Source organism: Lontra canadensis, unplaced genomic scaffold, assembly GCF_010015895.1.
Source record: "Lontra canadensis isolate GAN:19392208 unplaced genomic scaffold, GSC_riverotter_1.0 scaffold142, whole genome shotgun sequence".
Taxonomy (NCBI): domain Eukaryota; kingdom Metazoa; phylum Chordata; class Mammalia; order Carnivora; family Mustelidae; genus Lontra; species Lontra canadensis.
The window spans coordinates 1,213,314-1,240,071 of NW_022631136.1; the positions used below are offsets into that span (position 1 = coordinate 1,213,314).

A 26,758-nucleotide genomic window follows, 5' to 3' on the forward strand; every position below is an offset into this window, starting at 1 on the left:
TTCCACTGGACAGTGGGGTATGTGAGATAGTTTTGGCATGATGTCTTCAGTATGAGGGGGATGGTATGACTTCACTTTGAGGGGATGATGTCTGTAGCCATTGGAAGTTAAATATAGTGGTGTGATTACTGAACCAAAGGAATTTATGTTTTGTAACTTGGGTACTTTATTTTGCATTTTGTTAAAGTATTAAATACATTTTTTTTTCCTCTTTGGGGTCTTATTGTCTCTTTTTACCTCCGATAATGGTTTCAGCCTCCTCAAGATTCATCTCCCTTCTTCCTGCCATATGGAATGTCTCCCTTCATTAACTTTTTTGGGGAATGGAGAGCAACAGCCTTTCCATCTCTCCGTATCCTGGGCCTTTCATTCGTTTCTTCTTCCAGAGCGCTCTTAATAACGGCATTTCCAATCTTGCTTATGCTTTATAAGCATAGTCTTAAAACCAAAATTTTTTTACCATTGCCTTCCCCCCTTTTTTTCTTTCTTTCTTTCTTTTCTTTTTTTTAAAGAGCAGCTTCCAGAAGTTATGAGGAGTCTGGATGAGAAAACAAATTGCCTTCCTCAACTCCCCTAAGACAAGACACTTTAGAAAATGTCCTCTCTTCCCTAAAACCCGCCCCCACATAGGCAGGGTTTTCTTTTGGGCAAACCTGCTGCTTGGGAAGGGAAAAGAAGGGAGGTGGCAAAACCTGTTTGAAGGTAAGGTTACCTCCCTTCCACACCTCCCTTCCACACCTCCCTCCTCCTTGGAGGCAAGAGCAACAACAGTGAGACAGAGAAAAAGGACACAGAAGTGCTGGGGAGCTGGGACAAGGAGCTCCCGGACAGCTGCAAAGTGGCTGAGGGAGGCAGGAAGACCCTGAAGATGGGAACCACACAAGAAGCTGGAGAAAAGACATTAGACCTTGGGTAAGTAAGATCTGGCTCACTTGATTGGAAACAAGTCTTGAGGGATTTTGCCACTGTCGAGCTCTGACCAGGGCAATTCTCGGCTTCCTGGAAGAGACATGACAGCAAAAGGGCGAATCCGCAGGGAAGGGGTAGTTTGCGGCTCTAGGCAGGAAATGGGGAGCTGGGGGGTTTCAGATTAGTTCCCTATCGTTTTGTTTTTAAAGGAAACTTCTCTATTTCAGGTCTATAAAACGACCCCTTGTTGTCTGCTTTCTCACACCCACTCCCGAGAATGGCCCTCTGGAAAGCTGATCTAGAAGGAAATTTTAGGTCCCGGTACTCCTTCCCAGCAGATCACTCTCGCTCTTCCTCCTTACCGTCTTCCCCGACCTGTCTGCCTCTGTCGTGGTTTTCCCTGACCACTCCCCAGCTGGTGGAGGAAAGGCAGGCTTAATGAGGTGCTACTGTCTTCCCCAACTCTGCCTAGTGACAGCTGGGCAGGTCTGTCAGGTTCCAGCCAGGCGTAATGGGGACTATCTCTACCCAACTCTGTGTAGGTGGAGCAATGCCACAGAGGTTAACAGGCTTAGCTCTACGTGTCCCATCTTTCCTCCCAGCTTCCCTTGGCTCCTAAGCCCCACTGGAGGATTCAACTGTCTCCAGGTAGTAGTGGGTGTGGTAGGGGTATCTGTTCAGGAGATGAGAGCCCACATCTTTTTTCAGGCCTGTGCTCTGCTCCGTACCTTCATTACTGTTCATTCCAGTCTCCTACCTACAACCCAGCTCCCTTAAGACACGGCCTAGTTTGTCTCATGATCATCCCTTCCCCCGGGGGCTTGTAGGGCCGGGGAGAATGCCGAGGCAGCGCGCCCAGCAGCATCCCTGAGACTTGGGGAACTGGAGCTGAAGGAGGAGTGGCAGGATGAAGAATTCCCCAGGTAAGGACCAGAGGGATGCTCCTGAATGGAAGATGGGAATGATAAATTAGGACTTGAAGGAAGGTTGGGTTAAAAGAAGACAGAGGCAGTAAGATTGATAAGATTTTATCGGGGCTGGTGCCAGGTGGCTCAGTCAGTTGACTCTTGTTTTTGGCTCAGAGTCAGAGGATCAAGCCCTGCCTTGGGCTCTGCACTCAGCAGGGAGTCTGCTTCCCTCTTTCTCTCCCTCAATGCTCCCTGCCCTCCCACCCCCCAACCCCAGCCCCCCGTGGCTTGTGTACTCTCTCTCTCTCAAATAAATAAATCTTAAAAAAAAAAAAATCATATCTTGGTGAGAGGATTGATAAACTGATACCTGGCTTGATTCATTTAACCTGCATTTCTGCCCCCCTTGTAATCTTGCCCCTCTAGATTTCTTCCTGAAGAAGCCGACCCTTCTGAAGGTCCTGATGATCCTGAGAGAGGTTCACAGTCAGGTAGGTAAATTTGAACCTAGGCCACAAGTTCTTGATGCCAGGCTAGTGAAGGGCTGTGCTGCCCTCACTCCCTTGTGGTTCCACTGCTACTTTCCCAAATAGCCGCCGTGGAAGTTTGTTTTTTTTTTTTTGGTTGTTTTTCTTTTGTTTGTTTTTGTTTTTTTCATTTATTTGACAGACAGAGATTACAAGTAGGCAGAGAGGCAGGCAGAGAGAGAGAGAGAGGAGGAAGCAGGTTCCCTGCCAAGCAGAGAGCCCGATGCAAGACTGATCCCAGGACCCTGGGATCATGACCTAAGCTGAAGGCAGAGGCTTTAACCCACTGAGCCACCCAGGAACCCCCCACCCCCGCCATGGAAGTTCTTTAGAATTCACCCCATATATCACTATCATATGCAGGAATTCCTAACTCCCCTGCCAACACAGACTTTTCTATTCTTTTCTCCCTCTATCCCAACCCCAGGTACACCCAGCACTTTAGCCCTGTGTGGCCCACGCCCCATGCGGAAGCGTCTTTCTGCCCCAGAGTTGCGACTAAATCTGACCAAGGGCACTGGAGGCGATGGAACTTCTCCCACAAACTCTGTACCTTCCTCTCCTGATGGTAGTTCTGACCTGGAGGTAGACGAATTGGAGACACCTTCAGACTCTGAGCAGCTGGACAGTGGACATGAATTTGAATGGGAAGGTGGGCAAGAAACCTGAGGCCTGAGCTGGTAAAAGTAGAAGCTAGAGTTAAAGAAGCTCAGGGTGGACTTTATGGGACTAAACTTAGAAACAATTAGGTGGGGACGAAGTGGTAAGGTCAGCAAAATTAATTTCCTCAGAATGGAAAGGTAGAGTCTGTAGATCCAGTGTGAGAGTAGTCAGTAAAGGATGGGAAGGGTCCTTTGTTAAGGAAGCTTTCATTGAGTGACTGTGATATGCTATTACTGAGTGAGAACCGAGTTATAAGGATAAATAAGATTGTCCTACCCTCAGGGAGTTATCTGTTTAATAAGAAATTAACACATATACAAGTAAGTGTAGTTGAAGATTATGGTCTACATACCTATAGGGATGTATGCAAGGATAAGGACAAGGTCAGTTCTGCCTGAGAAGCATTAGGAAAGCCTTCACAAAAGAGGTGATTCTGAGCTGGTCTTTATCAGGTAGCTGAGGAGGCATTCTAGGTAGAAGCATCAACTTGGGTAGGAGCATGGCGTGTTGGACATGTTGGGGAGTTCAAAATATTAAGCATGACTATTTTAATATTAAGGAAAACTGTTTTTTCTCTACTCACAACACTTCTGACACCAAATGTATGAGTTTTACCCACACCAACCAATTCTCCACTTCTCTAGTCCAAGCATGTACCTTCCCTGACAGTTGTGTATCCTAGAGTTCACCTGTGATGCTTGACTGGAGTTAGTACAGACCTCCCAGGTTTGCCACAAGATTGCCATCGACTTCAGACAGCAATCACATGTCCAAGCTGTTACCTGAGCTTCTGGATGAGCTCAAATGGGCTTCTGAATGTTGGTAGGAGTCAAATCATGGGGATTACCACACTGAGGAGTTTAGATTTTATCCTGTAGGCAACGAAAAATCACTGAATGGTTTTATTTATTTATTTACTTACTTATTTAATTTTTTTTTTTAAAGATTTTATTTATTTGACAGACAGAGATCACAAGTAGACAGGCAGGCAGAGAGAGAGGAGGAAGCAGGCTCCCGGCTGAGCAGAGAGCCCGATGCGGGGCTCGATCCCAGGACCCTGGGATCATGACCTGAGCCGAAGGCAGAGGCTTTAACCCACTGAGCCACCGAGGCGCCCCTTTAATTTGTTTTTTACTGTTAACATATAATGTGTTATTTGCTTCAGGGGTACAGGTCTGTGATTCATTACACAATTCACAGCGCTTACCACAACACATACCCTCCCCACCCAGTGTCCATCATCCAGCTACCCTATCCCTCCCCACCCCCACCAGAAGCTCTCAGTTTGTTTCCTGAGATTAAGAGTCTCTCATGGTTTGTCTCCCTCTCTAGTTTCATCTTGTTTCATTTTTTCCTCTCTTTTCCTATGATCCTCTGCCTTGTTTCTCAAGTTCCACATATCAGTGAGATCATATGATAATTGTCTTTCTCTGATTGACTTATTTTGCTTAGCATAATTCCCTCTAGTTCCATCCACATCATTGCAAATGGCAGGGTTTCTTTTGTTTTGTTTTTTTGTTTTTTGGTGGCTGGTACATATATACCACATCTTCTTTATCCATTCATCTGTTGATGGATATCTGGGCACTTTTCATAGTTTGGCTATTGTGGACATTGCTATTAAAAACACTGGGGTGCAGGTGCCCCTTTGGATCACTACATTTGTATCTTTGGGGTAAATACCCAGTAGTACAGTTGTTGAGTCGTAGGGTAGCCACTGAATGGTTTTGATCAAGGGAATAACATGATCAGATTTAATGGCTCTAAAGAGGTTGGAAACAACCAAAAGGTCTGTCAGTAGAGTATTAATTCTTACATGGTGTATCCATGTTATAGAATACTTTTTTTTAAAAGATTTTATTTATTTATTTGACAGAAAGAGATCACAAGTAGGCAGAGAGGCAGGTAGAGAGAGAGGGGCAAGCAGACTGGCTGGGGTGCAGGTGCCCCTTTGGATCACTACATTTGTATCTTTGGGGTAAATACCCAGTAGTACAGTTGTTGAGTCGTAGGGTAGCCACTGAATGGTTTTGATCAAGGGAGTAACATGATCAGATTTAATGGCTCTAAAGAGGTTGGAAACAACCAAAAGGTCTGTCAGTAGAGTATTAATTCTTACATGGTGTATCCATGTTATAGAATACTTTTTTTTTAAAGATTTTATTTATTTATTAGACAGAAAGAGATCACAAGTAGGCAGAGAGGCAGGTAGAGAGAGAGGGGCAAGCGGACTGGCTCCCTGCTGAGCAGAGAGCCCTGATGCAGGGCTCAATCCCAGGATCCTGAGATTATGACCTGAACCAAAGGCAGAGGCTTTAACCCACTGAGCCACCCAGGTGCCCTTGGAATACTTTTTTTTTTTTTTTTTAAGATTTTTATTTTTTAAGTGATCTCTACACCCAACATGGGGCTCAAACTCATGACCCCACCATCAAGGGTCAGTGTCGCATGCTCCACCAACTGAGCCAAACAGACAACCATTTTTTAAGATGAGGCAGCTGTTTCCATTGCTATGGAAGGATCATGCAGAATTAGTGGGTATGGTATATTGCCATTTGAGTAGGAAAGGTAGGGTAGAAAACAAAGCTTGCTCTAGCTGTGGGATAGAGGGTGAAATGGAGTAAACAGACTAGAGACATGGAAACCAGTTAGGAGGCTAGCACTAAGGCCAGATGAGAAATGCTAAGAACCTGAATCAGGACAGTAGTAGTAGAGAGACTGATAAGAGAATATAGTGAAGATAATATAGAAGAAGATCTGGAGTCCAGTTGGCTGACAGAGAAGAAAATCTTTGATAATACCAGTTTTCTCTCTCAGCCACCTAGATGGATGGAGTCATTCATCCAGAAAGGAAATATGGGAGAGAGGAGGAAGAGTAGGAGTTTGAATTACACTTGGGTCTAGTGGCTTGGAGATAACAGAAAGACACAAACTAAAGGTGTCCACTCTAAGCATTTAGGGACATGGGTTAGAGGGGCAAATTTGGAATCATCACCTTACTGGTGGTTATTGAAGACACGGGAACAGAGGAGTTCACCCAAGGAAAGGCACAAAAAGTAAGGAAGAATCTAGAAGAAAACTAATACTGGCAAGGGTCATGGACCTACCATAGTGCAGGGTTACCTCAAGCCCGGTGTCTAGTGAAAAAGTGAGGATTGTGAGTCAGAGGAAAGAGAAACCAGCAAGGCACTGGACAAACTAAGCGCTGGAATCCTAGAAAAAAACTGAGGAATGAGAGGTTAGAGCAATCCACTCTAGAAACCTGGGGAAGTTAGAAGATACTGAAGGTCTGTACTATGCCTTACTGAACCTTCCCCATCCCTCTCTTTCAGATGACCTGCCCCGGGCAGAGGGTCTGGGGGCCAGTGAGGCAGCAGAAAGGCTGGGCCGGGGTTGTGTGTGGGATGTGGCTGGAGAAGATGGTCGTCACTGGAGGGTGTTCCGGACAGGACAGCGGGAGCAGAGAGTGGACATGACTGTCATTGAGCTCTATAAGAAAGTCCTCTCTCATGGAGGTAATTGCTCAGATATGTGGCAGGGAAAGACCTGCGACTTCCTGAACAGAATACCGAAATTGGAAACTCAGTCCCTGGGTTTAAAATCCTCAGAGTCCTTCAAGCTAAAAAGATGTACTGTCTGTCATACCTAGTTGTTGACTGAATGAATTTTCCCTCTGTCCTCTCCAGGTTACCATGGTGATGGCCTCAACGCCATTATCGTCTTCTCTTCCTGTTACCTACCCAGCAGCAGCATCCCCAACTACACCTATGTCATGGAACACTTGTTCAGGTGAGGTGGAAGCCCTGAAGGGCTCCAGGGGGGATGTTAAGGAGGGAAAAGTGAAAAAGAACCCCCTGGGATGCCTGGATGGCTCAGTTGGTTGAGTGTCTGCCTTTGGCTCGGGTCCTGATCCTGGGGCCCTGGGATCAAGCCTCACCTCGTTGGGCTCCCTGCTTGGGGGAGATCCTCTCCCTCTCCCTCTGCTGCTCCCCCTGCTTGTCCCTCTTGCTCCCCAAACCCCAAGCATGTACCTTCCCTGACAGTTGTGTCCCCTCCCGGCCCCCCAGGTATATGGTGGGAACTCTGGAGCTACTGGTCGCTGAAAATTACCTGCTTGTTCACTTGAGTGGAGGCACGAGTAGGGCCCAGGTCCCACCTCTGGGCTGGATGCGCCAGTGTTACCGCGCTCTGGACCGGCGGTGAGCCATAAGGGCAGGAGGGCCACAACTCCCACTACGCCTTCTCTTTCCCTCTTTCCATTCTTTCCTGTTCCATTTAGTCCCTTCCTCTTTTCCTTGTCTCTCTCCAACCCTTTCCAGGCCTCTCCCGTCTTCTGTACTCTCAGAGTCAGGGAAACCTGGTTTCAGATCTTGTCTCTATCATTTACCTGCTGTATCATTTACCTTGGACAAGTCACTTAACTTCCCTGGGACTCGGTTTTCTTCTCTGCATAATGGGAATGATAATAGCTTTGCCACTGGCCATGTGTGAAAATCCAGTAAATCGAGGTGGCATACCCCTTCCTTTTCTCCCTGTCTCACCAATTAGTTTACTGCCCAGGCTGCCATTTTCTGCTTCTGTCCACCTTCCATACCTGACCCATATGGCTTTGTTCCCTGAGATGTTCCTTTTCCCTTTTTCTTTCCCCCATCTTCCCTTTGCTCACTTTTCTAGCTCATTTCTTTTTTGTTTTTGGTGTCCTGGTCCTGGGAGGCATGGGAAAAGGGGAGTAGCCAAGAATTTCTGTGAGGGTAGGGCACAGGAGGGAGATGGGGCAGAAGGATTCTGACAAGAGGAATGCCTAAAAATGAGGAGCACAAAGGGCTAAACACAATGGGTGGAGCTCAGATTACAGGCCAAGGAGGGGGGACTAGACCCCACTGCCGGAGAAATCTAGAAACTGCAGACGTGAAGGAAGTTAAAGCACAGAACGTAGCCCCACCTGCTCTTCCAGCATGAAGTTAGAAGAAGAGTAGAATGATCTCTTTCCTATTCTTCAGGCTCCGGAAGAACCTGCGTGCCCTGGTGGTTGTCCATGCCACCTGGTACGTGAAGGCATTCCTGGCACTGCTGCGGCCCTTCATCAGGTACCAGCTCTGAGGACAAGGATGTCTTCTCCCCCATTTTCAAAATCAAGATGAAGAAGATTTTTCCCCAGCCTGGCTCTTTCTAGCCTTAACCACGCTCTGCTTGTTACATTGCCCTTTGTAAGGGTCTCCAGGAACCCTCTTCCCAGTACAACAGACAACCTGGTTTATCCTCCTCTCTTTTCAGTTCCAAGTTTACAAGAAAGATCCGTTTTCTGAACAGCCTGGGAGAGCTGGCCCAACTCATCTCCTTGGATCAGGTTCACATCCCTGAAGCTGTCAGACAGTGAGTCCTGAGCTTGAGGAGAAAAGTTTGGGGTGGGATGTATAAAGCCAGTTCCAGCTTTCTTAATGCCTTGGGGGAGATGCAGAGGAACTAAAAGATAGAGGCCCTGCTTCTAGATGCTTCGTTGTATCTGGGAAAACTGTGCCCACCCAGAGAAGAAATTAAGGCCTGCATCCAACAAGAACAAAGGAAAAAAATAAAACAACAACAAAAAAAACTATACATATAAGTGCTGAGGCATCAGAGAATAAAGGAATATTCACAGCACAGAACTTAGTCGTAGAAGTTAAGAAGTCAAGAAGGGCAGTAAAGCGGAGAAAATACCCAGTGGGGAGGGCCTAGGGGACAAAGGAGCCTGATGACCACCAGTTCAAGCACCCAATCTTTTGACTCTTCCAATTCTCTGGCTTCTGTCCCCAAACCAGTGAGTAAAACCCAGGTCCTATTTTTTTGTTTTTCTCTCCTAGGCTGGACCGGGAGCTCCATGGCTCACGAGGGACCTGAGGAAGAAAAGAATCAAGGGCCTTAGAACCAAGCAAAGATTAATCTGCCTATGCTCTAACCCTGAAACATCTGGGCTGTTCCCTAAACCACCTCCTCCTCAACCCCAGTACCACAGGACCTTCACATTTCCCTGGGGTCTCATTCCTCTCATGACCGTGCCTTCAAAGCAGGGCTCCAAAGTCTGGAACCTCATCTGCCCAGTGATCATCAATTCAGCTATAGGGGTGCATGTAGTGGCATCTTGTAGGGGAATGGGGAAGGCTGCGGGGTTTGGTCCTGCTTCAGCTGCAGAATCTTGGCAAATATAACCGCATTTCTCTGAGTGTCCTTTTCCTCCCCTGTAAGTGAAGGTGCTGAGACCCTTTCCACCCGGGGCATGCTAGCAGTCTGTGAAGCTCAGTGAGAGGTGGAGGGGAGGGCAGGGCTTAACTCACCGCGCAGCCTGCTGGGAACCGGGAGTCGGCTCCCTAAACCTGGAAGAACTGCAGCTCCCTTCTTTGTCACAGCTGTTGCCTGTGGGTCGGGGAAGGAGTGCTTTCAAAACTTGTACTTTTGTCCTCTTTAGTAAATTCCGATCCGTAGCGGTTAATAAACTGCGATGCGAGGTTTAAGCCCGGCTCCGAGTAAGTGCCCTACTTGCCTAGGCCCATAGCATCACAATGCGTCGGTTGGTTCCGGCACGGCGTTCTGGCCGAGGTGGTTCCTCGGTTTTTTATCTCAGCCCTGGGGGCTGCTCCGCGAGGGCCCGGGGGAGGGGCGTGGCGCGCGCACACGAGGCCCCCTCTCCCCTCCCCATCCGCAGGCCGCGGTTCAAACGACCCGCTGGGTCGCGAGCAGAAGGGAGGGAGAGAAGGTAGGAGTCCCGGCCTCCCTCGCTGGCCTCCCTCTCAGCCGCACACCCGCCGGCCCCATGGTCCCCGCCGCCGGAGCGCTGCTCTGGGCCCTGCTGCTGAGTCTGGGGCCCCGGGCGGCGGGGGCCCAAGGCCTGACTTCCACCGAGACCCAGCGGGTCAGTTTCCGCTTCGGGGTCCCTATGTCCCGCCACTACCGGACCACCCTCCGGACCGGTGGCCCCAGGAGGATGAAGGTAACAATGGAGGATGAGGATGACGTCGGATCCACTGTCGAGCGCCTAGCAGGCCCGGCTGCTGCGGAGCTCTTGGCCTCCACGGTGGCCACAGGCGTCAGCAAGTCGATTGTGTCCTCGGCCGAGGAGGATGAGTCTTTGGAAGAGGGGGTTGTTATTAATGCCAGAAAGAATAACATCACTGCAGCGTCTCTCAGCAGGGGTTACAATACAGCGAGGGTGCCCAGCTCGAAGTTTAAAGCAAATACCCAGGAGGGGGAGATCAGGATGTCTTCAGACGTGCCGGCCAACACCTGGCAGCCTACTGGGGGGGAAATACAGCACCCCGACAGTACCATGAGCCAGTGGTCCATGGCCGGGTCCACCCCTAACCGGTGGCAGCAGCTCTCGCACACGGCCATGCCCCCTCCCGAGGATTTGAGGCTGGTGCTGATGCCCTGGGGCCCGTGGCACTGCCACTGCCAGTCAGGCACCATGAGTCGGACCCGGTCTGGGAAGCTGCAGGGCCTTTCTGGGCGCCTTCGAGTTGGGGCGCTGAACCAACTCCGTACAGAGCATCGGCCATGTACCTATGAGAAATGTCCGTGCAACCGGCTTCGGGAGGAGTGCCCTCTGGACTCCAGCCTCTGCTCTGACACCAGCTGTACCACTCAGACCACCACCAGTACTACCACCACCACTACCACCACCACTCCCACACCCACTCTCAGCTCTAGAATCAGACCTACACCCTTCCTCTTCTTTGGCCCCAGCCCCAGCCCCAGTCCAGCCCTTGCTTTTTGGAGACGGGTCAGGATCGGGCTGGAGGATATTTGGAACAGTCTGTCTGCAGTGTTCACAGAGATGGAACCAGTAAGTTGTTTGCATGAAGTGTTACTTACCTAGTTTCCCCGCTGATGTGTAATATGCTGGTTACTCACATCTTTGGCTGCTGATTCCACCTGTTTCTTGAGCAACTGTGGGTTGGTTAATGGGACAACATGTACTACTGGTCATGGGAGGATTATGGCCCAAATCGTAAGAATTATAGCTGTATCAACAATTCTTGAAGCCGATCATAGATATGGAAGATATTAATAGTTCTCAGCTTATTAATAGTTTAATAGTAACAACAGCCAGTATTTGAGGTCTTACTATGTACGCTCTACCTGGATCGATCCTCACAATGCTGTGAGGTGTAATTATCCCCACTTCACAGAAGGAATGGGGGTTTACAAAGCTAGTAAATGACAGTCACAACAGGATTGTTTGACACTAGTGCTGATGCCCCTGACCACCACTATCCCAAAGGACTCCTGGGATTATTTCCAGCAATTTCAGAATTCTTCAGGAAGGGTAGTCCTCTGCCTTTACCAAATGAATTACCAAAGGCTCTGATTGGATAAAAAATTCTCAGTTGACAGGGTTTCAGGAACTTTGGGGAGAAGGACAATAAAATAGTACACGTGGCCTGTCATTTTGCTAGTTTTTATCTTTCTCCTTGGGTATTCAATACCGTTAATTCAGTATAAAAAGGTAGCACAAACGGGACAGTCAGTGGTGTTGAGGGAATGAGGGCTTTTGGGGAGGGAGACAAAGCAAGGAAGGGAAAAGAATATAGATATAGTTGTAATATTTTCTCTTTTTATTTTGTTTCCTCACCCAGCTAGAGAAAAACCGCAGGTAATGGCCACTTCATCTGCAAGAGGTTTCAGCATCTCAACCTTTCCACCCTTTTCGATCCCAGCACCCACTGGATATTTTTAGTACAGAAAAACAAAACTAGAAAAAAAAATTGTTTGGTCTTGTGTCTTTTTACAGAGGTATCTGAGGTGGAGACCAGAAATCTCTTGAACCTTAAAACTGAAATGTGTAACCAGCAGCATTGGGCCTGATCCCTCCTCTTGTCCCCCAGCATATTTTATCCCCCCCTCCATAATGTTGATGTTCCTCCTCTGCTTCATTTCCAAAGTCATTTTTAAACAAGTGATTGTTTAAAGACTTGAAAAATCTCAGATGAATGCCAAGAGGAGGGAACAGGAAGAATGAGTTGAGCCCTTGGAAGATACTGGTGGTCTTCTCCTTGCCTTCACAATACTTGGCCTTCTGTCCTTGCGAAGGGCGAAGATAGCACAGAATTCCACGTCAGCTACTTTTTAGCAGTTACCTTCATCAACTGTATCTATCCTTTGACCCCAAACATGCCTGTAGTGAATACTCTTCAACTACTTTGCTTAAACATTTTTTATTTGAAAAATGTATTTAAAAGTCCAACACATTTTTAATATAAATTATGACTCTCAAACCCGTTGCCATCACTCTTAAATACAGTTCAAGTGATGGTAGCATACACGTTAGAAAAGGTAGCTAAAGGCAAGAGAATACCAAGGACTGTGGCCAAAGAAGAGGCATTAGGATAAGGTGGTAGAGCGTGGTGACCAGAGTCCATGAGTCCCCCCATCCTTCTCCCCTAGGACTCCTTCAGACTGAATATAACCCTCAGGCTCTTAAGCGACTTGAGGACAACCTATGAGCTACTTTCAGAACAACTAGCTACACTGGAACAGAGGAAACTGGGAATGTATGACCAATCTTAGACCCTGAAAAGTGGCAGGAAATACACTGAAATTGGAACAAGATCAGAACCTGTCACTGTAGGTAGGGCAAACTGGGTGGATGGTGGACTCAGCAGAGTGTATCCTACTTCCCACCTTCCTGACACCTTCACCATCAAATAGGATGCTTCTTGTTGCTGAGCTAATGAGAGACCCCCATCCTCTCAGTCAAGAGCCGGAAGGAGCTCACCGGTCTCGTTCTGCCTTTCTAACCACCCTGAGGGAAGGGGCCAAAAGAAAAAAAACACCTGAGAAAACAAACTGCCTAAAGACCCTCCTCCTGCAATATTTTCCCACCTAACACAGACTCTTCAGCCAGGTGGGGAGTGGGACCTGGTCTTCAGACAAAACTCCCTGAGTCTTATTTGTGTCTGGTTCTAGGACTAGGACACAGAAATGGAGCTTAAAGTTTGCAAAGGATAAGCCTGGGTTTCTATGGCTCTCCTTTTTCCTCCCTCCCTTCCCCAACCTCACCATGCTCAGTTCATGCCTCCACACTTCAGGAATCCCTCCTCCAAAGAAGAATGGAGAACAGTACAATCCAGCAGAGACACGAACCCATGCAAACCACAAGCAACACACTGAATAAAGGGCTGTTTTCGACATTGTGTGCGGCCCTAGTAAGCCTACTTTGCAAGAGGGCCTGGTTCATCTGTGGCTCAGGCTTAGGGTGAAGGATGGGATGAGAGTAGGGTGGGGAAAACACTTTGGAGAAAAATACCTTGACTCTCGAGCAGTGGTTCTCACTTAGGGGTGATTTTGCCTCCTAGGAGACATTTGGCAATACCGGGGGCGCATTTTTGGCTGTCGTAACTAGGACAGACACCCTACTGAATGTCCTATAATGCGCAGGACAGTCCCTCATTACAAAGAATTATCCAACCCAAATGTCAGAAGTGCCTAGGTTGAGAATCCTTGCTCTGAAGGTTTCCCTGCTCCCATGCGGTGAGGATCTAACATCCCTAACCTCACAGATTGTTTTTAACCTACCACGCCTCTCATCCTCAATGGTTAGGATGTACATTCTCAGACATACCTCTTAGTTTTGCAGCATTCTGAGTTTCTCTCCAGATCCCTCTTCCTCCTCACCTGAACCAGCAGGGAGATTGGCAGAGGGCAGGCCAGGTCCCCAAGACTTAAATGGGATCCCATCAGGTTAAGACCCACTTCTTACCTTAGGTTTCATTCAGTGGGAAACAATAAGGTTCCTAACGGGGGTAGGGCTGAAGGCAGAGGTAGTAGAAGGAGGGGGGTAATTAAGAGAACTCATCTTAAATTAAACTTTTAATTAATTTAAAAAGAAAGATGTTGGAGAACTCACAATGCTGCAGAAACAGGGTTAGAGGCCTCCTGGAGAAAGAGCTGGTAGTGGCAGAGAGAAATAGAGCTTAAGTTTTGGGACCTAAAGAGAAAGAATAGATAGACTAGGCAGTGGTCACCCTCCTACCCCTGCTTGACATCTGTTTCAGTTCATTCCAGGAGGAAAATGGAGAAGGGCAGGGAGGTAAGGAGCTTCTCGGCAAAGCCGGCTTCAGCTTTGGTAATCTCACCCACCTACCCCATTTAAGGAGTTCCAGGTTAAGAGTTTAAAAACAGATGGCACCTAGATCGTCATTCAGGAGAAGGGAACACCTTCCATGTTCCCAGAAAACTCCTATCTCAGATCTGAGAGTGTCCAGGGCTTCAGCTGAGCTCCTCTGGCCAACCAGTAGTCACTTGGTCAGTCCTGCTGCCTTGAGCCCATCTCCAGGAGGGGCTAGAGCCAGAGGGAAGAGAGGGAGTCCAGCCCCCAAGCCTTCTGAGGCACTAATAGGCAAAAAGGGAAAAGAGGGGCCCTGGGGTCACTGGTTCGAGGAGGGGGCACCATCTCTTCTGGGCTGGACATGGAGCAGAGGCTTCAGACAGCAGAACCTGATTATAAAAGAAATTGAAGGAAGATAAGCCTCAAGGAAAACTGAGGCAGTCAGGGAGAAGGCACCACCTAGCACAGACTCTAGACTATTTCCAGGGAGCTCTTCTCTCGATTTCCGTCTGCACCTCCCTCTCTCTCTGCCTTTCTACATCCAAAATTCTTGACCCCTCCATTCTTATTCATTCTTCCTCCTCTCACCTCCCATTCTGGCAGAGATCAGGGTTCCGAGGTAAGGCATCAGGATGCTGACAGGGGCTGGAGGTACTGAACAGGTTTCTCTACTCACTCACCGTTTCTGTTGGAGCTACAATCCCCTAGAATTGCTCCATGGCCTGTCTCGGTTTCCCTTGGATCTCATCTGCTCCTGAACTGCACCTGTCTGTGAAAAAGCACATGGGAGACCCTCACCCCAAGTCCAGGTATCACACAAGCAATCTCCCCTGTGCCCTCCATGAAGAGGCTCACCCCATCTCCCTGGCAATAAAGTCAATCTGAAAAGGTTAAAACCAACAGCCATTCTTCCAAGGAAGTCTCAAAGTCTCCCTTCATACTGACTCTCATGAGGGTGAGATAAAATGGGTCTTCGACTACTAAGTCCTCTCACGAAGGACTCTCATATTTTTCTGAGTTTTGCAATCAGTGAAAAGCCTCCTTCACTATGTCCAGGCCCATTTCCCTTATGTTGAGAGCAGAAGAGAGTATCTGGCGTTACTTAGAACAGGAGTGTGCAGCCTTCTTCCTGCCTCAACATACCCAGCCATGATATGACTTACTATGGCACTGGAATAGCAGTTCTTAATTAACAGAAGGGTTTTGGTTGTTGGCAAAAGCCCTCCAAATAACTCCTGGGTCATATATATTCCCCACCCTGATGAAGAACAATCTGCTAAGTGTAAAAATAAGGGAGCCTACGCCAGAGACCTGAAATGCCAGGTCTCAGGTTTGTGCAGCTGTTGGCCAGGACTAGAATCCTAGCTTCTTACTTCCCCACCGGGTATTTACCATGTCCCCAGCTCACACTTCAGCAAAGGGGAAAGGTTCTAGGCCACAATCCCATATCACTCTCTCCCCATTCTCTTGTTACCATGGCAAGTCCATCTCCGGCCCCCATCTCCCCAGAGCCAATGTGAGTCAGGTGGACAAAATTCATCGGTTCCCCAATCATGGTCCGGTCAATTCGTCTCCTTTTCTTCTTCTGTTTAGAGAAGACAGGGGGGAGTTAGGTCTGCAACTGGAATAAGGGAATGGAGTCCTGAAAATCACTAGGGGTAGAGCTAAGGGCCCAATGGGCAAGGGTATGTGGCATCACAACAAGGAAATCACTAGGGTATGAAAGCCAAGTGTGGAATAACATAAACACAGAAAGGACATAGGGAGGGTGGTGAGTGCAGGGGCCCGCAGAGGGAATACTAGACAAAGAAAGGACATATACAAGTCACCTCTGGCTGATGAGGAAACAATGGGAAAAACTGACAGGTATTAAGCTCCACCTACAACCCCTGCCCAAGTGAGAATGGACAAAAACAGGAAGTGATAGCTAGGACAATTCACTTCCACCATCACGCAGTCCCCCTCGATTCTAAGTACACACCTGCCTGGCCAGAGAGACTATCCTGAAGGAGAGGGAAGCAAGCAGCGTGCCTTCTAGGCACCAGATCATAGGTGGTGTGTCTGCCTCACAGGCCCGGGTAACTAGATTCTTTGTGCACCAGGGTGGGGGTCGGGGCTGGGGGACTCACCGGCTGGGGTTTCTCTACCACACAGCAACCCAATTTGTGCCAAAATTCACTCATGTTCCCTGATGGTTCCAGTTTCACTCCTCTGCCTGAGGCCCCAGAGGGCTCTTGCTCTGGTGCCTTGACTGCCCACTCTTCCGTCCCTTCAGGTGTGACAACAGCCTGAGTCTACTCAGCCGCACGAGTCTGGAGACAGCAGTGTCCAAGGTACCCTTGGCTGGGCAGGGAGGGTCAGCGTCTCAGACTGAGGGGTCAGCAGGGCCAAGGCAGGCTGAGCAGGCAGGCACGAGGTTATGTATTCCTCAGACGCAGAACCCTGGATGAGCAGAAAGTGAAGAGAAAAGAAAGTTAGTGAGAAATCCCACCTCTACCATGTCTCCCTCCTTGACAAGCCTCCTGATGAGGCCAGATCTTCTCATTCTCCCTTGAAGGTCCAAATCCTGCACCCAACACTAACCCCTCTAAACAGAAGGACCTCCCAGTTTGACTCCCAGAGAAAGAAAAGATCCAGAAGGGCACCAAGGGGTAGAGGCGCTGCAGCTGCTGGAACCAAGAGAGAGGAAGAGGACAGAAGCATTTAGGGCGAGGATGGGAGAGGCCAAAGGCTAGTGGCAGAAATGAGCACAGTTTGGGGGTGCTACAAGCCCCACGTTCCTTCTCCCCGGTTTTAGGGCAGAAAGGGAGGGGCAGTTAAGTGACTTTGAAGAGGAAATGGTGGTTTTTCGTTCTCACAAACAAGACCTCCGCCCTTGTTCCTCCCTTTTTCCTTACCTTACCCTGAACATCTAGATTTTCTTTAAGACTGCGACCTTGACTGCCCAGGTTGTGGGTGACTAACTGCAGCAGTTTGGACCTCAAAAAAGACTTTTCCTACACTGAGGAATTTCTTCCCTCTCCATTCCCTGACCTTGCTCCTCCTCATTTCCCTCAGCTGAGATCCAACCTCTCCCAGAAGCCACCCAACAGTTCCTTTATTACTTGACCTTGAGATCTTTCCTGAAGGCTGTCTGCAGCCTGTTTATCTGTGTCCTGTGTGTCCACCTGTGTGTGCACTCTGGTGGCACAGCCATTTCTGTGCATGTGTGTCTGGTACAGACCATTTGCACACTGGTTGTAGGTACGTGTACTTGGTGTCATCTGTTCCACGAGGAATCTTTCTCCGGACTCCCCACCCTCTTCCCATGTCCTATCGTGCCCCTCTGCTCTGCCTCACGCCCCATAAGGCCCAGGCCTCCCCACCTGCCTCCTCCCCTCATGCTGGAACCTGTTTTCTCCTCCCTTCTCACCACTTCCATTCCCAAGCTTCATCAGCCAACCAGACACAAGGAACTTTATAACAGCGTTAGTGTCCAAGGAAGAACTTCCTCCCCTTTTCCTCACTGCCAGCCAGGTTAGGGCCCATCTGGGTTTCCTCTGTGCTCACTGCACTTCCCCAGGCCTATGATATAGACAACCTCAAAGATTCAAAACAGGGCAGTTTCACAAATATTACACTCCAGCATGAACAGGAATCTCCCTCCTTTCCAGGCCTGGAACCCCAATGCTCTGGCATCCTAAACTCATCTAAGAACTGAGAGGATTTTTTTTTTTTTTAATAACCCTGGGATGAGATCACAGGCACACGGAGATACAGCCTGAAGGGGAGAGAAGAACCCAGAAGCCTCGGGTTTGGCTTACTTCCCTTCCCACCACTGGAGGGGAGGAGTAATGAGACAGGGCGGAAGTCAGAACACAGCGTCCAGAGAGGGGAGCTGTGGTCAGTGGGGAAGTCAGTCAGTCAGTCACAGGGTTTGTCGCAATGGTGGTGGTGGCAGCTGGTAAGGGTTGCAGGCGGGGGAATGAAGAAAACAATGAAGAATCAGAGGAAACCCCCAATACCACCAGACAGACTGTACAGAGCATGGACTCTCTCCCAACACTCGTTCTGAACAAAGCTGAGTGGACAGAAGTGGAGGGTGGGAGGGGAGAGGAGAGAAGAGGGGAGAGGAGAGGGAGGGAAAGGGGCAGTGGAGGGAACAAGGACGTTTCTGTTCCCTTTCCAGGGGCCTAGCCAGAGCTGGGTTGAGGAAAAGTGTATGTGGGACTTGGCACGAAAGGGCCAATGATGATGATAAGTGACCAGGAAATTCCATTCCCTAGGACACAGAACATAAGGGTCTCTGAAACTTGGCAGTGGGGTCAGAGTGTGGAGAAGACTGGGCAGGGTGAATGTGGGCGGTGGTGAGGGGACAGGGCCAGAAAAGGAAGTAAGAGCCACTCTCCTTTTTAAAAATATCTAGAGAAGAGTGGGTTGAGGAAAAATGAAGTCCTGAGCTGGTAAGCGCAGGAAGAAGAGGCACCCAAATTCAAAGCCCACGATTTTAGGCCCCCCACCCACCCCCAGGGGAGGGGAAGGGGCTGGGAAAACAGCAGGAGGAATCAGGATTGGACTATGTAAGGCCTTATCCTGACAGACAAGTAGCACTGAGAACTGGGCCAGAGTCCCAAACAGGAAGGGTGAAATAGGGAGCTAGGAGACACCAAGGTCACATTGGGGCTTAGGGAGCTTCCAAACTATTGGGGAGTGAGCAGGAGGAGGGATGGGAGAAAGGTTCCAGAGAGGAAGGATGTACAGAGGTAGTTCCCGGGTCCTGTCCTAGCCTGAAACCGGTTTTCCCGGTCCCGCTGCCTTCAGCCTCAAGGCCTCCAACCCGCTGCCCGACAAGCCTTCACAAGAAGCAGCTGGAGAAAGAGAAAGAGAAAGAGAATGGAGAGAACAGAGTGGGCAACTCTGGCTCCAAGCCCGGGGCTGCAGCTGGTTCCTTGTGGAGACCTCCAGATGTGGAGGGGTGCTGAGGGGCAACAGAGAAGTAGGCGGACACGCACTTTTCAACTGACAGGCATCTGCCCCAGCAAACTCTGTTCTCCCCCCACAAGAAAGGTCTTGCGGGGGTGGGGGGGGGGCACATACAAGCAAACAGGGCTGGGCCCTAAGCTCCCTCCCCAGCAGATTCAGTCCCACAGACTCCATTTCTGCCCACTCCCCACCTCTACCCAGAAATCCTCCGCTCCTTCCAAAGCTGAACCAGGATTGGGATCTTGCTGTGAATTTTTCGGATTCTGTCACTGTCTTCCGTGGTTGCTTCGGGCTCAGACTCAGCCCTTCCAAGACCCAACTGGGCTTCGCTCTGTCCGGCCCACGCCACCACGGAGTTCAGTGAGTCTCGAGGAGAACTTCTCCCCCTCTCGCCTCCCGACGCCCCCCCAGCACCCCGACACCCCAGTCCCTTCCTGCCCTCTACAGCGGCCTCGGCCTGAGCAGCACACGAACGGTGGAGGGGACCGAGACTGTGTCTCGGGGAGCGCGCCCCTTCTCCCCCCCCGACCCAGCATCTCCGCGGCCTCCCTCCTCCCCCACCCCCAGCATCCGGTGCGCCTCCGCCCCTCAGCGCAGGCGGGGCGCCCGGGCCCGGGCCCCACGCGGCGGTCTCACCTGCAGCGCTCCCGCATCGAGGCGTGCGGCTGCGGCGGGTGGGGGGGGCTCCGGCGTCGGGCCCTCCAGTGTGGGCTTCCCGGCCTGGCTCCGCGGCGCGGCGGGGGAGCCGAGGGCGGGCCGGCAGAGGTGGGGCTGGCTCAGGGCGGAAACGGCGGCGACGCGATTACGAAACCCGTCCGGACCAGAGCTGGGCGCACTGCTCCCCGCTGGACTGGTGAGGCACTGCACCGCGCGGGGCAGTGGGAGGGGGCCTCGCAGCCCCCGACGGCCGCCGCCCCTGCTGCACGGACTGGGGACATGGAGCCCACGCGGGGGCTTTCTCCTGAGCCGGACCCCGGAGCTGCGCAGTCCGCAGTAGCACGTCCCCTTTGCGCGCCAGGCCTTGCGGGGCAAAACTAATAGGAGCACCCCCGACCCCCCGGAGCCAGCCAAGTTGAGAGATTCGCGGGGGCACCCCCCCAACACACACACACACCCTCCCCACACACACATACCCCCCACCCAAGTTCTCTCGTGCTCTACCCAAAGTGGAACGGGGCTAGGTTTACTCATTGTGAGGGTGCGGAGGCGAGCCGCCAGAGGAGGGTAGGGATTGGAGGGAGGGGTGGAGGGTTTTTCTGATTCTCAAAAATAAAACACTTCGTAACTTGAAATCCTTAAATTGGGGAATAAGGGGACACTCCTCTATTGTTATCTAGAGCTAAGCTTTTTAATCCATAACCCTAAAATTAGGGGACAATTAACTGCTCATTCATTGCACCCCAGTCAGCATGGGGGTGCTGTAAGAGCTCGGGAATAATTGTGCCGACCAATAAGCCTACGGAGATGCTTTAATCCTTTCTCCCTCCCTAAAGTGTTCTGGAACCTATCATTTGAATTAGCCGAGTCAGGCAAGGAGGGGGCGGGGAGTCTTTCCGCCCTTCTTAGGAGGGGCTGCATTGCAGGGGGAGACTGAACAGATAGACTCTGCCACAGAAGAGGGAGAGGGAGTGAGAAGACAAAGCCGTCAAAGCCCAAACAGCTTTCTTTTTCTCCAGCCCAGAGCAGACGCCGGAGCCCCCCTCCCCCGCCCCGAGGTACTCCTTGCATCTTTGGAACACACTAGTAATTCACTGATAACAGGTAAATTAATTGAGGGAAGGGGGGCAAGGGGTTGCAAAGATAGAAGAGTAGCTGCTTCTGGTTAGGTTGAAGACCCTAAATAAGGATAAGGTTGGGGGACAGCTCAAGAGGAGAGAAGGGGGCGCTATGAACAATGAATGGTTTTTTGGTCCCCTTGTTCTATCTCTTTGCTAAGATCTCCATCCTTGCCTTCTAATCCACAGACATTAATTTCTAACAATAATTTCTAACAATATACATGTAGCTATCATTTCTCAGCATTTATCTATTTTCCTATAATTTGTCTTATGTATTTTATTATCCTCAGTTATCTGTATCTTTTTCAAGCTATAATTTTTTTGATGAATGTTTAATTTTTTGTGTGTTTTTTGATGAATCCCTAGTCTTCCTGTATTGCTCTAACCTGTACTTCCCCATATTTACTTTTTTTTTCCCCCATCGTGTTCCATTGTGTGTCTACCTTCACCCCAAACTGATTTGTCTCCATAGGAGGGAATTTGCAGAAGGGGTGAGATAACAGTCTCCCACTCCCTGTAACAAACCTTTGTTCCAAAGAAAGAGGCAGCTTGAAGTAGGAAGGTGGGGTCCTTTGTGTTGTGTTGGAGAATTGCCTGATCCCATTTTGAAAACAGTACAGCCCAGAAAAGGTGCATATGGTCCCAGATTCTGGAAAGGCTTATTTGCAGCTCATTGGGAGTAGATGAGGGAAGGACATGGCCAACAGGAAAATCCAAGACCAGAATGAGGCAAATATAATGAGATGCCAGAGAGCTTCCATCCCCTCCAACCACCATCCCTTGTCCTCCTCCCTACCCCCCCTTAAGGTGGCAGCATGACACAGCAAGGCCCTGTTGGGCAGGCCTTGGATTCCCACAGAGGGTCTAGACAAAGGGTATTTGGGTGTGTCTTTGTGGCTCAGAGTGTGTCTTTTTATACTATACATTTGCTAATCATGTATCTCTAAGAATAGATGGTGATATTTAGAAATCACCTTTGCCTAAAATATCTGGATAATTTAAAATGAAGGAAGACGTATTTATTGAGTGTATATTGTGGTCCAAGCCCTTTAAGGAATGTAAAGAAAGATGAGGTATGTATGGGTGGAGAACATTTGGGGAGGGGAAGAGAAAGCTTACTGGAAAGGGACCTCTTGCAAAATTTGGAAATTAAATCCATACTATATTAAATACCAAAAGTTCATTACTAATGAATGTAATGTAATGTAGATGGTGCTTTGTTTCAATTTTCTGTGTAGTCAGTGTTCTTGACTTGATTTTAAATGCCATACATGCTGATGTGAGTGTCTTTCTAGAATGCATTTGTACCCACTGTACAGTCTCTGAGTCAAGGCATAGCCAGAGATTTTAGGCCTTGTGACTTAATACTTCATAGAATTTCCTTTAGCATTTTTAATTGCAAGATACACTCTTCCAGACACTCAGGGATAGTTCGGACACTTTTTATATATACTCTGGTTTTAAGAAAAGGAGTTAGTTTGTCAAAGAGCTTTTTCCCTGTCTCAGATTCTAGCTTGCTCTCTACTGCCTTTTTTGCATTTTCATCATTCAGATCAGAGTCACTGGGAATATTCAACACCTAATCCACTGAATATCTGTTTTTCAGGAACCAAAACAATTCTTGCAAGTTTTGAGAATATTGGTATAGGATTATATAAAACTGTGGGTAACTATCTATTTACAGTACAGCAAAAAAAGACCAGATTGGGAATGAGACCTGGGTCCAACTGCCTAGAAGGCTTCAGAAGTCGCTAGATAATTTCTCACATTCTTTCTTTCTTTCTAAATATACACTATGTTATAGCCCAGAATATATTTATTTTATTTATTCCATTTTGAAAGTAATCTCTACATCCAACATGGGGCTCAAACTCACAACCCCAAGATCAAGTTCAACGACTGAGCCAGCCAGGCACTCCTAACATGTTTCTTAGTTTTAAAATTGTATGTTCTTTTAACCCCCTATGATTCTGTTTTTTTAAAGAATGTACATGTGGGGGCGCCTGGGTGGCTCAGTGGGTTAAAGCCTCTGCCTTTGGCTCAGGTCATGATTCCAGGGTCTTGTTCAGCAGGGAGCCTGCTTCTCTCCAGGCCTCTCTGCCTGCTTGTGATCTCTGTCTGTCCAATAAATAAATAAAATCTTTAAAAGAAAAAAAGAATGTACATGTGCCCAGCATTTATACTAAGCTTGCTGTGGAGGGGACTGGTAAGGGAGGGGATATTTTAAAAAAGCCAGCAAGGTAGGCAAATAACTGGTAATCTTGGGGAAGGGGGAAGAAAGGAAGGAAGGAAAGAAGGGAGGGAGGGAGGGAAGAAGGAAGGAAAGAAAGAAAAGAAAAAGGAAAAGAAAAGAAATCAGAAAAAACAAGGGGAAAAAATCCCTGTGGTCAGTCTGTAGCCCGTAACACTGACGATTCCTGAGGTTTGCATCTTGGAATCTCCATAGTCCCAGACTGAAGCCTGGAGTTGGTAGGCTGAGAGGTACAACCATTTTTTGTAGCTCTCTTTCTGTACATGTCTCTGCAAATTACTGTGGAGATGATCAGAGCTGAATATCATAGGATGATGACCTCACCTTTCTAACATGCTCCCCCACCCTGTTCCAGTCCCCACATAACCCTCCTTCTAAGCAGCTTCTCTGCTGAGTAATGCTCAGTTCCCAGGGTTTATTTTGGAGCCTGAACCTCAGAAGAGCAAGAGCAATTGACAATTGACTTTTAACATTAAAAACATCCTAGTCTGCCCACTCTCCAGTCCTGAAGCCCCTACAATCACACATAACCACGCTCTAGATTAAGGCTTTCTTTTTTGGCCCTAGTTGAGATGGTTTACATTATCTGGGGTTATAGAATTTCTGTAGTATAGTGGTTATCATGTTCACCTAACACGTTTTATGGAGGCAGTTGGGAACCTATTTAAGGCCACTATTTATGAGCCTCAAGGTCTGCTAGGAGCCAATGGAGTGCGTTGGGAGGAAGGCCTTTTCAAACGGGGGTTCTATTTTTGGAGGCAATGGAACGTTCTTTCTGCTTCTTTGGGAATATTTCAACCAAGGCTTTGGCCCCTTCTCTTGGCTAGTAACCAGCAGGAGGAAGGAGATATAATAGTCATATAACATCAGGGTGTGGGTGGAATGAGCAGAAAAGGTGATAGGAGCACTCCTTGAAGCATGGAAAAGTATCTAATTCTGAGGAGGGACTTTTCTCCTTCCAATCTAAGCTCTCACTCTCCTTTTTTTTTTTTTTTTTTTTAAGATTTTATTTTTTTATTTATTTGACAGACAGAGATCACAAGTAGGCAGAGAGGCAGGTAGAGAGAGAGAGGAGGAAGCAGGCTCTCCACTGAGCAGAGAGCCCGATGTAGGGCTCGATCCCAGGACTCTGGGATCATGACCTGAGCTGAAGGCAGAGGCTTTAACCCACTGAGCCACCCAGGCTCCCCTAAGCTCTTACTCTCCTTACCTGGAATTTCCAATCCATTTGCTCTCAGGTATAATCTAGCATTGGGATCAGAGAAAAAAAGGTCTTGTTAGAACGTAGGAAAATTCTTTTAGTACCTGGGTTTTGTTTTGAAGGAGAGGTAGGCTAGAGAGAAATAGAGGCTATTAAGGCTTATCTGTGGGCTAATAGGTGTGGGGGGGTTTGGCAAGGTATGGATTGTATTAAATAGAGAAAATTAATCAGCAGCCTTGAATGTCTTATTGTGTGTAAAGCCCAGCACTTGTGAAGAAGGTGTAAAGTCGACTGGTTTTTACCTTTAGGGAAACTCTGTTTCTTGAAGGAGAGAGACTATCCCTATTCAAGACACATAACAGTGATCTGTAGCCCCAAACTGGTAATAGTCAGGTAAAACTATACAGGGTGTTGGTGGAGATGCTGAAAGATACAGAATAGAGGGAGCTGAGTAAGTTTAAGGATGTTCTCCTGGAAAAGGTGAGTTTATAGCAGGGTTTAAAAGGCAGAGAGGAAAACAGAAAGCAGAATTGTCATGGAAGCCCTTTTTAGAGGTACCTATTAAGCCAAAATCAGGAAAAAGTCAAGGATTTACTAACATAAGGGTTTGGGGGAAAGATTCCTCTAAGGACTTGAATTCCTAGGGAATTCTAGGGACTCCTCCAGTAGTCTTGAAACTTGGGTACTTATTTTAAGACGGAGAGTAGAGGAGCTTCCAGGTTGGTGAAAACACATGGAGATGTGGGAGAACAGTGCACCTGTTCTCTGCATGGAAGGGGAGGGCATGGAAGCTCTGCACCCTTTCCCTATACCCCTGGCCTTGTGCATCTCTTCCATCTGCTGTTCTTGGTTATAGTCTTTTATAATAAACTGGGAATCTAGTAAATTAAAAAAAAAAAAAGATGAGAGAATAGAGGGAAAAAGCAAAGAGTAGAGAAAGTTAAGCAGGACAGGAATGAGCATAACTAGCAGAGAATGTGCTACTGCTAGGAAGGTTGGGGCCAAATTCTAGAAAGCCTTGAAAACCAGACCCAAATTGACTTGAAGAAGTAGGCAGTGAAACAAGTCATTCCAAGATGGGGAGAAGTTAGGAAATGGTAAAAAATGGTAATAAATGTAGGGGGTCCCAAAGCTTGTTCTAGGGAACTTGGATCATGTACAGAGGAAATGAGGATGTAAAGTTTTTAATAAGGAAAGGCCATGGAACATGAAGAGGTTGCTGTAGCATGAAGACTAACAAGTGGTTTCTTTCTAGGAAGTTATGAGGGATCCTGTGAGTAGCCAGTACAGCTCCTTTCTTTTCTGGAGGATGCCCATTCCAGAACTGGATCTGTCGGAGCTGGAAGGCCTGGGTCTGTCAGATACATCCATCTACAAGATCAAAGACAGCAGCGCTGGCAAAATGACCGGGCAAGCAACTGGAGAACAGGAGAAAAACTCCGAAGGCGATTCCCTCCTTGAATACAGCACCTTCAACTTCTGGAGAGCTCCCATTGCTAGCATCCACTCCTTTGAATTGGACTTGCTTTAAGCCCAAGACTTCTCTTTCCCAGCACCTGCTGTCACTGTCTTCCCTTTCAAGCCCCTTCCTTTCCACCCTTTCCTATTAATCTTGCTCTCTCCCCTCTGTTGTGTTGAGGTGGTGCTGATTAATCTGCCAGAGTTGTGTTGTATTTATTTATTTATTTATCTATCTATTTTATCAGTTTCTCTCAAAAGTCCTTAAGCCACAAAGAAAAGGGTTTGAGCAATGGAGTATTGGATCACAGGGATTCCGCCACCCCCCCACCCCACCCCACCCACCCCCGCCCACGGCCCCAACTAATTCCAGAAAACAGGCCTGGTGAGGGCACCAGAGTAGTACAGTGGTACAAAATGGAGGGTGGATATTTTTACTTCATTTTAATCAGCTTTAGAGATTGCTTACACCTAATTTCCTGCTCCAAATCAGTAAACATAAATCTTTCTTCCACCGTTGATGAAAACCTTAGAAGTTTTAATTTGAGATTATCTGCGATAAGACAGTAGGATTTCTAAATGGCTAAGGTGATAAGTCTCTTGCTATTTGATCCTGCTCCTTGTACTATATGTTTTCTCAGAGAAATTGGGGATAGTTAAAAGTATAAAACAAAAGGAAGTAATACATCATGGAAAATTAAAGTAGGGGAAAGCACTGAATCATTTCAGAAATAACTACATTCTCAAAAGGGCGTTCCTCCTTTAAGCCTACTCACTTTGTAACTTTGCTCCTAACTGAAAACTCTGAGGAAAATGACTCCAATTTCAATTCTTAAGATGCAATCTTACTGACTACTGTGATAATCTGTAAGGATTTGATTCTGTTTCTGAAAGGCATAGGGTTTGGCCTTTAGTGTTTTAGTCTTGCCTTGCATCTGCAATGTGTAATACCGATCAGTGGGCCTCAGGCACAGTTAGTTCTTCAGCTACCTTGAGACCATAAAATAATCACATTTATGAT

At 48.2% G+C, this 26,758-nt stretch overlaps 4 protein-coding genes across 5 annotated transcripts; 3 read left to right on the top strand and 1 right to left on the bottom strand.

The window, feature by feature from the left end:
• The first annotated feature begins 743 nt into the window (after positions 1-743).
• Positions 744-9,495, top strand: BNIPL (BCL2 interacting protein like). Of its 2 annotated transcripts, none has more exons than XM_032843727.1 (10): positions 744-912; positions 1,737-1,832; positions 2,244-2,308; positions 2,772-2,996; positions 6,340-6,522; positions 6,694-6,796; positions 7,075-7,206; positions 8,008-8,094; positions 8,282-8,380; positions 8,848-9,495. In XM_032843727.1, the coding sequence occupies exons 1-10, from the start codon at positions 869-871 to the stop codon at positions 8,882-8,884; spliced, it is 1,071 nt and encodes a 356-aa protein (XP_032699618.1). In that variant the 5' UTR covers positions 744-868; the 3' UTR covers positions 8,885-9,495. The 2 variants fall into 2 exon arrangements, with proteins under 2 accessions (XP_032699618.1, XP_032699619.1); XM_032843728.1 differs by lacking the exon at positions 744-912 and adding an exon at positions 1,542-1,557.
• Positions 9,496-9,707: 212 nt separating this feature from the next.
• On the top strand, positions 9,708-12,416 carry CUNH1orf56 (chromosome unknown C1orf56 homolog). The gene is made up of 2 exons (XM_032843729.1): positions 9,708-10,823; positions 11,617-12,416. Exons 1-2 carry the CDS (start codon positions 9,795-9,797, stop codon positions 11,635-11,637), a joined length of 1,050 nt encoding a protein of 349 aa, XP_032699620.1. The 5' UTR covers positions 9,708-9,794; the 3' UTR covers positions 11,638-12,416.
• Positions 12,417-13,836: 1,420 nt separating this feature from the next.
• CDC42SE1 (CDC42 small effector 1) lies at positions 13,837-19,820 on the bottom strand. Its single transcript, XM_032843731.1, has 5 exons — positions 19,686-19,820; positions 16,217-16,529; positions 15,562-15,672; positions 14,768-14,856; positions 13,837-14,476 (listed from the first exon to the last, which is right to left on the bottom strand). Exons 2-4 carry the CDS (start codon positions 16,268-16,270, stop codon positions 14,782-14,784), a joined length of 240 nt encoding a protein of 79 aa, XP_032699622.1. The 5' UTR covers positions 16,271-16,529; positions 19,686-19,820; the 3' UTR covers positions 13,837-14,476; positions 14,768-14,781.
• A 568-nt stretch (positions 19,821-20,388) lies between these two features.
• MLLT11 (MLLT11 transcription factor 7 cofactor) lies at positions 20,389-26,049 on the top strand. The gene is made up of 2 exons (XM_032843730.1): positions 20,389-20,810; positions 25,535-26,049. The coding sequence occupies exon 2, from the start codon at positions 25,541-25,543 to the stop codon at positions 25,808-25,810; it is 270 nt and encodes an 89-aa protein (XP_032699621.1). The 5' UTR covers positions 20,389-20,810; positions 25,535-25,540; the 3' UTR covers positions 25,811-26,049.
• The last annotated feature ends 709 nt before the right edge of the window (positions 26,050-26,758 follow it).